The sequence below is a fragment of the Oryctolagus cuniculus genome, chromosome 1, assembly GCF_051225735.1.
Source record: "Oryctolagus cuniculus isolate XC-2025 breed Fujian yellow rabbit chromosome 1, ASM5122573v1, whole genome shotgun sequence".
NCBI classification, from domain to species: domain Eukaryota; kingdom Metazoa; phylum Chordata; class Mammalia; order Lagomorpha; family Leporidae; genus Oryctolagus; species Oryctolagus cuniculus.
In genome coordinates this window covers 226,809,016-226,821,882 of record NC_142867.1, presented here as the reverse complement: position 1 = coordinate 226,821,882, position 12,867 = coordinate 226,809,016, and the positions used below count along the sequence as shown (strand labels likewise).

The window sequence follows — 12,867 nt, the reverse complement described above, 5'->3', positions numbered from 1 at the left end:
TGGAGATCCAGTTGTCCCAGTGTGGGGAGCAACTGGGAGCAACTCGGACTAGACTAAGTTACTGGAATTAAGACTTATTCTATGCATCTGCTCTCCCACAATATGGCGCTGAGAAGGGAGTAACAGCTTCTACACAGCTGCCTCCAGTTCAACCAATAAACTGTAGGACCTGCTCCTGATTGGAGGAGAGCAGCGTACTCGGCGTGTGGGTAGCAGAGTTGGGATTGGTGGAAGAGGACTATAAAGGAGGAGAGAGACAACATGCACCAGGAACATTTGAGGGAACATCTACCTGAAGGAACACCTGTGCAGCCCCCGAGAGAGCCGGCCGGCGGTGTGCCGCTCCCCCGCGGAAGTGGGGAAAGTGGCTAGGGGGAACCGCCCTTCCATGGAGGTGGAAGGGACGGTAGCCAACCCGGGAAGAACCAGCAGCAAACCCGGGGAGGGCCGAGCAGACGAAAGAACAACGCAGGGTCCTGTGTCGTTCCTCCACGAAGAGGGGGAGTGACATCCCAGCACCTTTTGTTAAAGAGACTGACCTTGCTTCAGGAATTGATTTTGGCTCCTTTGTCAAGGTAAGTTAGTTGTAGATGCATGGATTGGTTTCTGGAATTCTTTTACATTTGTCTACCCAATACTTTTGTGCCAGTACCTGGATCTTTTCATTCTAACTGCCCTGTAGTATGTGTTGAAATCTGGTATTGTGATACCTCCGGCTTTGTATTTGTTGTATAAGGTAGCTTTAGCTATTTAGGGTTCCTGTGTTTCCATATGAATATCATTATTGTTTTTTCTAGATCTGCAAAGAACGTCATTGGCATTTTGATTGGTATCACACTGAATCTGTAAATTGCTTCCGGTAGTATGGACATTTTGAAGATGTTGATTCTTCCAATCCATGAACGTGGAAGTTTTTTTCATTTTTTTGTGTCTTCTTCTACTGCTTTCTTTAATGTTTTGTAATCTTCACCTTAGAGATCTTTGATGTTCTTGATTAAATTTATTCCAAGGTTATTTCATTTTTCTGTAGCTATTGTGAGTAGGATTGGTCTTAGAAGTTCTTCCTCATTCATGGCATTCTCTGTGTATACAAAAGTTATTGATTTTTGTGTGTTAATTTTATATCCTGCCACTTTACCAAACTCTCTTTGGGTTCCAATAGTCTGTTAGTGGAGTCTTTTGGGTCCCCTGTATATAGAATCATGTCATCTGCAAGTAGGGATAGTTTGACTTCCTCCTTCCAAATTTTATTCCTTTCATTTCTTTTTCTTACCTAATGGCTCTGGCTAAAACTCCAACACTATATTGAATAGTAATGGTGAGAGTGAGCATCCTTGTATGGTTCTGGATCTTAGTGAGAATTCTTCCAACTTTTCCCCATTCAATAAGATGCTTGCCATGGGTTTATCATAAATTGCCTTGATTGTGTTGAGGAATGTCATTCTATACTCAATTTGCTTGAGTTGAGGCCATTTACATTCAAAGTGACTATTGATAAGTAATGAGTGAGTCCTAAAATTTTTCCATAAATATTCCTATTGTTTACTTTGGGTTTCTTTTGTACTTTTACTGGGATATGTCTGCCTTCAGATTCTTTCATAGTGATGACTGTCTTTCTGTGTTTCTGTATGTAGCACATCCTTAAGCATATTTTGTAATTCTGGATGCGTGGTGACAAATTCTTTCAATTTCTGGTTTTTTTTTTTTAGATTTATTTATTTATTTGAAAGTCAGAGTTACACAGAGAGAGAAGGAGAAGCAGAGAGAGAGAAGTCTTCCATGCGCTGGTTCACTCCATAATTGGTCACAATGGCCTGAGCTGCATCAATCCAAAGCCAGGAGCCAAGAGCTTCCTCCAGGTCTCCCATGTGGGTGCAGAGGCCCAAGCACTTGAGACATCTTCCACTGCTTTCCCAGGCCATAGCATAAAGCTGCATGAGAAGTGGAGCAGCCAGGACTCGAACTGGGACTCTTCCTACCATCTTGAGTTTCCTCAATTCTCTTTCACAAAAGCAAAAATACACAGCCTAATAAAGAAGGGCTCCTCCATGGTGGAAAAGAGACAGGATTGAACACCTTTTAGAGGATAGAGAAAAAGAAGTCTGGAGCACTTATAGGTTAATAAATATTATCCTGGCACAGGTATAGTTGAGTATGCATCTTTCTCATAATAAGTTGAAATTATAGTTTTTGATTTGTTTTAATGTTGGTGGATTTGAAGCCACCAGAAGATTTTTTGTCATCCAACTACCCATGACTAGTCCTTGATTACACTACACATGCTGCTTTCTACTTCCAGAGCAAGAAAAAGGCCATAGACATACATTACCCTTAGTCTTCTTTAGTACTCGTTTGATAAATAGATTCTAGTGCTTCAGTTTCCACTGATACAAGGTAGTTGTTACAGAAATGGTAACAATGAGATTCAAAGTCCTGGAAGGCTTTTTAGAACTAGGGCACAGCAACCAGGCTCTCATTCTTTTTTTTGTTTTTTAAAGATTTATTTATTTATTTGAGTTACATAGAGAAGGAGAGGCAGAGAGAGAGAAAGAGGTCTTCCATCTGCTGGTTCACTCCCCAATTGGCCACAATGGCTGGAGCTGCACTGATCTGAAACCAGGAGCCAGGAACCTCTTCCGGGCCTCCCAAATGGGTGCAGGGGCCCAAGGACCTGAGCCATCTTCTACTGCCTCCACAGGCCATAGCAGAGAGCTGGATTGGAAGTGAAGCACCCAGGTCTTGAATCTGCACCCTTGAACCTGCCGGCACTGCAGGTGGCAGCTTTACCTGCTATGTCACAGCACCAGCCCCAATTTCTGTTTGTTATGGAAGGTCTTTAATTCACCTTCATTCATAACTGAGGGATTTGCAGGTTACAGTATTCTGGGTTGACAGTTTTTATTTCTCTTAAGACTTGGACATTATCTTGCCATTCTCTCCTAGCCTGTATGCTTTCTGATGAGAAGTCAGCTAAGCGTCTAATTGGAGATCCTCTGAAAGCAATCTGGCATTTCTGTCTTTCACATTTTAGAATATTTATGTTTTACTGTTGAAAGCTTGACTACAATGTGTTGTGGTGAAGATCTTTTCTGGCCATGTCTATTAGGAGTTCTGCATGCTTCCTGTACTTGGATATCTGTTTCTTTCTCCAAATTATGGATTTTTTTGTAATTATTTCACTAAATAAGCCTTCTAATCCATTATCTCTTTCCACACCTCCAGGAACTCCTAAGACCCATTGTTGAATCCTTTGATAGTATCCCATAAATCTCCAACACTGTTTTTAATTTTTCTAGCTCCTCCTCCTCCTTTTTTCTTCTTCTACTTTTTTTTTTGTCTGACTATAAAATTTCCAGAGATTGGTCTTATGACTAAGATATTCTTTCTTCTGCCGCATGAGTCTATTGTTAAGGCTTTCTGTTGCATTTTTGATACTGAATTCTTCATTTCTAATGTTTTGTTTTAATTTCTCTTTCAAATCTCAATTTCATGGAAAAATATTTCATTCATGTCATGTATGGTTTTCTTTAATTCATGAGTTTGCTTCTTTTGAGTTATCCTTTGATTAATGTTTTGAATTCAATTTCTCCATTTCTTCAATATTTCATTTTCACATTCTAATATTCAAGTGTTGTGTTCCTTAGGGGACATCATGTTGTCTTCTTTATTCTTGTTTTTTGAATTTCTGCATTTGTTTTTAGGCATTTATGGAAATATTTGTGGCTTTTTTTCCCTCTGATGGCTTTTATCTTTGGACTATTCCTCTGCTGTTTCAGTGAATACCCAGAGGTGTGTGCTGGGTGTGGTCAGGGAACTCTGTTCAGTGCTCCAGGTTAAGGGGAGTATCCAAAGTGACACCCAAATTGGGCTTCATAAATCTCTCTTTTTTTTTTTTTATCATAGGGGAGGGTTTGATCAGCTCTGTTGGCATCATAGGAGTTGAAAATTTTATCTACAACACAGCAGACTCATAGAATGGCAAATGCCCTAAACAGCACTCTGGCCTCAAAATCAGCCCTTAAGGCATTTGGATCCGGCTAAAAAGCCCATGAGAGTTTCTCAGGCATGGAAAGCCAAGACACTGTGGCAAAGAAAAAAAATGACCTAAATAAAAGATCTCTGTGCATGAGATCCCAGCAGAAAGTATGGGCCATCAAAAAAGGAGGTACCTTTCTCTGAAGGGAGGAGAGAACTTCCACTTTGAATATGGCCTTGTCTAAATAAGGTCAGAGTTGGTGAACTCAAGAGGCTTCCATAGCCTTGGCAGCTCATGACAAGAGCCTCAGGTGATCACTGACATCATAAATAAGAGTGTCAGTTGTTAAATCAACAATAGGAGTCACTGTGCACTTACTCCCCATGTAGGATCTCTGTGTTGTACTATGCAAATTAACAGTAAAACTAGTACTTAGACAGTACTTTATATTTTGTGTGTATCTGTGTGGGTGCAAACTATTGAAATCTTTACTTAATATATACTAAGTTTATCTTTTGTATATAAAGATAATTGCAAATGAATCTTGATGAAAAATGGGATGGGAGAGGGAGTAGGAGGTGGGATGGTTGTGGGTAGGAGGGAGGTTATGGGGGGGGGAAGCAGCTATAATCCAAAAGTTGTACTTTTGAAATTTATATTTATAAATAAAAGGTTTTTTTTTAAAAGAAAATGTTATCCACAAAAACCTGCACACTGCACATGATGTTCATACAGTTTTATTCATAATTGCCAAATCTCAAAAGCAGTCTACATGCCCTTCAGTAGGTGAATGCATACATTCTGAATTACCACAATTCATTGGAATATCATTTAACAGTAGTAGAAAATGTCGCTCCCCCTCTTCGTGGAGGAACGACACTAAACCCTGCGCTGTTCTTTCGTCTGCTCGGCCCTCCCCGGGTTTGCTGCTGGTTCTTCCCGGGTTGGCTACTATCCCTTCCACCTCCGTGGAAGGGCGGTTCCCCCTGCCACTTTCCCCACTTCCGCGGGGGAGCAGCACACCGCCGGCCGGCTCTTCTCGGGGGCTGCACAGGTGTTCCTTCAGCTAGATGTTCCCCTTAGATGTTCCTGGTGAATGCCGTCTCTCTCCTCCTTTATAGTCCTCCTCCGCCAATCCTAACTCGGCTGCCCACACGCCGAGTACGCTGCTCTCCTCTAATCAGGAGTAGGTCCTACAGTTTATTGGTTGAACTGGAGGCAGCTGTGTAGAAGCTGTTTTCTCCTCTCCCAGCGCCATATTGTGGGAGAGCAGATGCATAGAATAAGTCTTAATTCCAGTAACTCAGTCTAGTCCGGTTTGCTCCCCACAGATCCCCCTTTCTTTTTATTTTTTGGCGTTGATACGCGCCTGTCTTCGGTGTCCCGCGGCACACACTCTGCTCTACTTGCTAGAGTTGCCACAGGTTCTTACAAGTCCTATCAATCAGGAAAACCGAATCTGGGTCCTCTCTTCGCCATGTTGTGAGGAGGTTTTTAGGCGCTGATGCGTGCCTGTGTTCGGTGCCCTGCAGCGCATGCTCTGCTCTGCCTGCAGGGGCTTACAAGCCCTAACAATCAGGCAAACCGAATCCAAGCCTTCTCATTGCCGTATTGTGGGGGAGACTTATTAGTGTTGGTTCGTGCCTATCTTCGGTGACCTGCAGCTCATACTCTGGTCGAGCTGCTTGCTGGTGCTTACCGCCTTAATCAGGCAGACCGAATCCAAGCCTCCTAATTGTTGTGTTGTGGGGAAGCCTTACTGATGTTAATTCGTGCCTGTCTTCGGTGACCTGCGGCGCATAAGCTGCTAGCCGCCGCAGGTGCTCATCGCCTCACTTAATCAGGCAGACCGAATCCAAGCTCTCACATTACTGTGTTGTGGGGAGGCCTTTCTCTTTCTCTATTTCTCTATCTCCGGGCATTCCTATCTCTCCCATTTTACTTCTATCTTCCAGCATTCCTATTTCTCTTTTACTTCTAAACTTCTGTTTCTCTTATCCCTGCGGCTTCCCGGCGCCTCGCCCTGCCGGCAGCTTCAATTTCCCTAACATTTTTCTCTACCCGGTATGTTTCCTTAATTTTTCTTCCAACAATACTCCTCCCTCATTTCTCCTGGCCTCTCCCCACAGTCCGCATCCGAGTCTGTTTGTTCTAGCTTTCACTTTCGCTTTCGACTTTAGAGATTTCTCCCAGCTTCCCCCTGTAGTCCGTAGTCCGTATCTGAGTCTATGCCTAGGCTTTCAATAGCTTCTTCCGGCACCCTTTTCGTCCGGCTTTTCCCTAGGCTGTTTGCTAGTCTCTCTCTCCGATATTTTCCCAGTTCTTCCCGTTTCTTCCCTCTTAAGTTTCATATCCGTCCTAGGTTTCCTATCCGAGTCACGGCACCATTATGTCGCTCCCCCTCTTCATGGAGGAACGACACTAAGCCCTGCCTAGGCTTCATATCCGAGTCACGGCACCATTATGTCGCTCCCCCTCTTCGTGGAGGAGCAACACTGAACCCTGCCTAGGCTTCATATCCGAGTCACGGCACCATTATGTCACTCCCCCTCTTCGTGGAGGAACGACACTAAACCCTGCGCTGTTCTTTCGTCTGCTCGGCCCTCCCCGGGTTTGCTGCTGGTTCTTCCCGGGTTGGCTACTATCCCTTCCACCTCCGTGGAAGGGCGGTTCCCCCTGCCACTTTCCCCACTTCCGCGGGGGAGCAGCACACCGCCGGCCGGCTCTTCTCGGGGGCTGCACAGGTGTTCCTTCAGCTAGATGTTCCCCTTAGATGTTCCTGGTGAATGCCGTCTCTCTCCTCCTTTATAGTCCTCCTCCGCCAATCCTAACTCGGCTGCCCACACGCCGAGTACGCTGCTCTCCTCTAATCAGGAGTAGGTCCTACAGTTTATTGGTTGAACTGGAGGCAGCTGTGTAGAAGCTGTTTTCTCCTCTCCCAGCGCCATATTGTGGGAGAGCAGATGCATAGAATAAGTCTTAATTCCAGTAACTCAGTCCAGTCCGGTTTGCTCCCCACAGAAAATATACTATCAGGCCATGAAGAGACATGGAGGAGCCTTAAATGTCCATTACTAAGTGATGGAATTCAATCTGAAAAGGATACACATGAATGATCCCACCTATTTTATTCTGCAAAAGGAAAACTATGGAGCTCGAAAAAGAGATCAGTGATTTCCAGGATTTAGTGAGGAGGAATGGATGAATAGGTGGATCACAGAGTATTCTTGGAGCAGTGAAATACTCTGTGTGATACTAAAATTGTGGATACTTGTTATTTTTTTAAAAATTCATTTTATTTAAAAGTCAGAGTTACACAGAGAGAGGGGAGGTAGAGAGAGAAAGACAGGTAGGTAGGTAGGTAGGTAGGTAGAGAGAGAAAGAGAGAGAGAGAGAGGTCTCCCATCCGATGGTTCACTCCCCAGATGGCTGCAATGGCTGGAGCTGCGCCAATCTGAAGCCAGGACCAAGAGCTTCCTCCAGGTCTCCCACACGGGTGCAGGGGCCCAAGGACTTGGGCCATCTTCCACTGCTATCCCAGGCCATAGCAGAGAGATGGATCGGAAGAGGAGCAGCTGGGACTAGAACTGGCGCCCATATGGGATTCTGGCACTTCGGGCCAGGGCTTTAACCCACTGGGCCACAGCGCTGGCCCAATGGACACTTGTTATTATATAACCCATTGAATATATAGCTCCAAAAATGAACCCTAATACAAAGTATTGGCTGTGGGTGATAATGGTGTATCAATGTTGGTTTCATTAGTTGTAACAAATTTACCACTCTGGTGAGAGATGCTGGTAATGGAGAAGGCTGTACATTTAGGGACATGAGATACCTTACACCTTCCTCTCAATTTTTCTGTGAATATGAAATTCTCTGTAAGGATAAAACCTTCAAAAATGTATATATTTATCTCCTTTTTGATAGTCAAGGTGGTGCATAAAGGCTAAATAGCTTACTCTTAGGTCACCCAGATCCTAGGCAATAGACTGATGAGTGATTTTCTGATTGATGAGTTTTTGAGGGATTCCAGCAAATGACCTCTTCTTCCCACTTGACTTACTCATCAATTTATAAACAAGATGAGGTAAAGACAGACAGACGTCAGACTATCATTTCACCACTTGTCACGTCCAGGTTAGAGGGCATGACATGCAGTGAGAGCCTAGGTGCTTTTCTAGCCTGCTGTGGCAGCAGCCACTGCTGGAGTAATGAGGGCTTCCACATGTGTGGATAGCTGCTTTGCCCTTGGTTGGAGGTATGCTAGGGTACTGCTGCAATTAGTGGGATGTTTCTCAAGGAGAAATAGGAATGATTAGGCTGCCATGCTCCAGTGAATCAGTGAGGTATTCTGGGACAGAATGAGTAAGATGCAGACTAGAACAGTCGTTTTTGCACTGCATTTCTTCTTGGAAACATCGATCAAGTGTGGTCGAGAAACATTCTTCCCAACACTAGCACACTCTCCCAGCTAACTTACTTTTGTGACCTTTGTGAGGCAACAATGGAGTAAATAGATGATTACTGAAGTAGTTCTCTTTGGAGGACTCTCTACCTTTGTGTTCAGAAACCTCCAAAATACTGATGTACATTAGAGAAACTAATCACCCAGGAGATTTCTTAGAATAGATAATGGGACTAGAAACGTGGGTTTCAGAAGTGTGAGTCATTGGGGAATTTTCCCAACCAAAAGAGAATGGAAGCCTTAAAATTTGCTAGGATAAATAATAGCTCTAAAGACATAGATTTGATTAACATTTATTGAGCATTCACTGAGATAAAAGCGATGGGGCCAGCGCTGTGGCACAGTGGGCTAATCCTCCACCTGCAGTGCCGGCATGCCATATGTGCACCGGTTCTACTCCTGGCTGCTCCTCTTCCCATCCAGCTCTCTGCTATGGCCTGGGAAAGCAGTGGAAGGTGGCCCAAGAGCTTGGGCCCTTGCACCTGCATGGGAAGAAGCTCCTGGCTTTGGATTGGCCCAGCTCCTGCTATTGTGGCCATTTGGGAACCAGCAGGTGGAAGACCTTTCTCTGTCTCTCCCTCTCACTGTCTGTAACTCTACCTCTCAAATAAATAAATAAAAATCTTTTTTTAAAAAAGTGAGTTCATACATTATTTATTACTCAGAGTAATCCTATGATATAGTTGTTTTCAACTAGAAAGCTCAAAAAGAAGGAAGTCGCCAAGTTACACAGTGTGAAAATGGTGGATCTAAGGTCCCTATTTCTAACTTAAAAGTTCAGATCTTGAGACTTTGGTACCCTAACACTAAATACTATTAACTAGGGTATGTGAATGAAGCGTTAGACTAATATAGTCCAGTCACTTTACTTTAGAAATGCAAAAAAACAATGCCTAGAGTTATTCAGCATTATGTAGCTGTCACACAGTTTATTAATGCCAAAGCTAGCATTGAAACCCAACACTTAAAGTTCCCTACCTATTTTTCTGCAGAACAGAATCAGAATATTTCCTTCATGCGTCTTACTACTGGGCATAATGAATCCTACATTCTTGGGCTAGAAGTCTCATCTAGATTTCCTGAATGGCTTAAGCTAAAAAAATTCAGATTTTAATTTTATATCATATATAGGTATCCAGCAGAACCAAAAAAGAACCATTTTGAGAGTGGTTGAAAAAAACAAAGAATAGGGGCACTTCAGAAAGATGATTAGAAGTTACTGATATCACCGGTTCTCACCTTGTCCTTTGAGATCAACCTGTATTTCAAAGGGTAATGTAGTAGTAATAATTATTATGCATTTGCTGTGACCCTGAGAATCTAATATACTAATAAATTCCTTTAAAATAAAATTTTAATAGTGTAAACATGACGATAAGTCTTGGATTCAGGGAAGCTACCGTGGTTTGGGCTCTCAGGAGACCCGTTGTCAGCTCTCAGTTCTGAGTCTTGCAGGGCCTGAGAAAAAGTGTTGGTGCCCTTCTGAGTAGTTTCTCCAGTGCCCCCTTCATGTCCCTGTTTCTCAGGCTGTAGATGAATGGGTTCAACATGGGAGTCACCACCGTGTACATGACTGAGAAGACTCTGTCCTTCCCATCTGAGTAGGTTGATGGGGGGCATAAGTACACTCCAATAGCGGTGCTATAGAACAGAAAGACCACAGAGAGGTGGGATGTGCAGTTGGAGAAGGCCTTTTGCTTACCTTTTGGAGAATCAATTCTCAGAACAGCCAGAGCAATGTGAAAGTAAGACGTGAGGATGCAGAGAAATGGCCCAATCAACAGTGGTCCCGCCACAAGAGTGAGCACCAGGTCACTGACATAGGTACTGGAGCAGGCCAGCTTCAGGAGTGGGACCAGATCACAGAAGAAGTGGGGGATGATATTGGGACCACAGAAAGAAAGCCTGGTCACCAAGAGTGTATGCACTAGGGCATGGAAGGCAGTGATCACCCATGACCCAGCCACCAACAGGACACAGCGTCGGGAGTTCATGGTTGTGGTATAATGGAGTGGGTGGCTGATGGCCACATAACGGTCAAGTGCCATTACAGCCAGGAGAAAGTTGTCTAGATCTGCAAACAGGCCAAAGAAATAGAGTTGTGTCAGACATCCACCGTAAGAAATCAGTTTAGTTCCTGAGCTAATATTATCTAGCATCTTGGGAACTATTGTAGAGATGAAACCAATGTCAGAAAAGGACAAGTTGGCTAGGAAGAAGTACATAGGGCTGTGGAGGTGCAGGTCTGACCTGATGGCCAGGATGATGATCAGGTTCCCCACCACAGTGACCAAGTACATGCCCAGGAAGAGCCCAAACAGGAGAAGTCGCTGCTCTCGGTGCTCAGAGAAGCCCAGGAGAAGAAATCCATTGATGTTAGTGTGGTTTCTTCCGTCCATGTCTGCAATTCTGTGTGAAATAAATTGTATTATAACATAAGTAGCACAAAAGTGAGATAAGGCTACATTGAAGGTACTTCACAACATTTTGCTTTTAAATTCTGTGCTTTAGAAAATTCTCATTGGTGGAGTTTGAATTTATAACTTATAATTTTATAATTTAAAATTGCATGTTTGGAAAGACAGTTGGGATCGGACCATTTGTAAAGCTATTGGTATGAGACATCATGTAAAAGTGTGCTCTGGATTGCACACATCTTATCAGTCTACATCACTGTTCTATCACTAATAATATAGTTAAATAAATAATGCATTAAGTAAAAAAGTCAAATACCAGAACATTGTGTATACATGTAATTTCATGTTAGTAAAAATAAAAATAAACACTGAAAGGACACACGCCAAAGATCAGTAGTTGTTTACTTCTTGGACAGTGTTGGACAGTGTGTGTGTGAGTTGAGAGATTGCTCAGATTTTCACCAGCATGTTATATGTGAAATTAAAGATTATTTATAAGGGCCATGGAGGTGAACTATTGAATTAATCCTAGTGAGGATCTAGAACCCATTTTGGAGATTTGGGAAACCAGAGTCTGACAAATTAACCAGGGAGGAATCTCTGAAAATCAGTCTTTGACAAGTAGGTAGGAGAACAAAAAGCACATGACTTTTGAATCTTTGTGAAGGAAAACAATGAAATTACAGAGCAAGAATTTTTCACCATAATTACTCAGTTTAGGTCCTTTTAAATATTCCTGGCTTTCTCTAAGAAAAGCTATAGGAAAAGCCTGGAATAATGCTCCAATTTCCCCCAATATGGTCTCTCCTCTTCTGGACCCTTGGACTCAAAACTCTAATTTTTAGACCATCTATTCAAGCTCCTGAATATTTCATATTTACCTAGTAGATTAATAGGTTTCAGGTATCTTAAAAGTAAATTTTACTACATATATTTAAGGTACACAGAATGCTGTTGTAAGAGACACATCGGAGGTGGCTTCCAAAAGTTCCTGGGATATGAAATTATAAGCTTAGTGCCAAAAATTATTTTAAGAAGGATCTCAAATAATTCATGGAAAATTAGTTTTATGAAAAAATATGGATTTAATATTTTTGCACCAAAAGAAACTTTCTTTTAATTCCACTTTCCATAAACTCTTTGAAATATCCTTGTATTTATTATCATATTTATGATACTGGGACAAGTGAATGTGTCTGTCATCTCATGTATTCACAGACATACATAGCAAGGACATCTGTAATCTACTCATTTAGCAAAAGTTCTGGATATAATACAGTATGATTAACTGTTATCCTCATCTTATATACTAGATCATTTACTTCACCCTACATGTTGGGGACTTTGTATTTTTGACCTGCATCTCCCCATTTTCCTCCCTGATTTAAACCCTGGTAGTTATTGTTTTTTATTCTCTATCTCTGTGTATTTGAATTTTATTTTTAGATTGCACTAAGAACCACAATGAAGTTTTTATCTCACCCTAGTTAGAATAGCTGTCATCTAAATATCAGAAAATAAATACTGGCAAGGATATGGGGGGAAAGTTACCCCAATACAACTGTTGGTGGGAATGTAAACTAGTACAACCATTATGGAAGACAGTATGGAGATTCCTCAGAAATCTGCAAATAAATCGATCATATGACCCATCCATCTCACTCCTAGATATTTACCTAAAGAAAACAAAATAAACATATGAAAGAGTTATTTGTACCTCCATGTTTATTGTAGCTTAGTTCACAATAGATATGACCAGATAAAGAAATTATGATATATATACACTATGGAATACTACTCAGCCATAAAAAAGAATGAAGTCCTGTCTTCTGCAAATAAATGGATGCAACTGGAGATTCATTAGACTTAGTGAAATAAACCAAAGACAAACATCATATGTTTTCTCTGATATGTGGTAGTTAATATGGAATACCAAAAAATGTATAAGAATGAAACTGACATCTTATGATTGATTATTGTTTATAGCCCTCATCTATATTTCTGTG

At 42.1% G+C, this 12,867-nt stretch overlaps 2 protein-coding genes across 3 annotated transcripts in view; one reads left to right on the top strand and one right to left on the bottom strand.

Annotated features, from left to right (window-relative positions):
• LOC127489783 (olfactory receptor 1L8) overlaps positions 1-12,867 on the top strand; it is a 277,026-nt gene that overhangs the window by 229,595 nt on the left and 34,564 nt on the right. Inside the window, exon 1 of one of the 2 annotated variants that reach the window (XM_089302186.1) lies at positions 261-575. The exons of the other annotated variant lie outside the window; for it this stretch is intronic. The gene's annotated coding sequence lies outside the window, so the exon portion shown is untranslated. Of the gene's footprint in view, positions 1-260; positions 576-12,867 lie in introns of those variants that run through there. 2 annotated transcript variants of the gene reach the window in all.
• Positions 9,702-10,844, bottom strand: LOC149128883 (olfactory receptor 1f45-like). Its single transcript, XM_089302172.1, has one exon. It carries the CDS (start codon positions 10,841-10,843, stop codon positions 9,881-9,883), a length of 963 nt encoding a protein of 320 aa, XP_089158298.1. The 5' UTR covers position 10,844; the 3' UTR covers positions 9,702-9,880.

Excerpts from the sequence above, each read along its gene's own strand:
- LOC149128883 (XM_089302172.1), bottom strand. The coding sequence starts at position 10,843 with ATGGACGGAAGAAACCACACTAACATCAATGGATTTCTTCTCCTGGGC.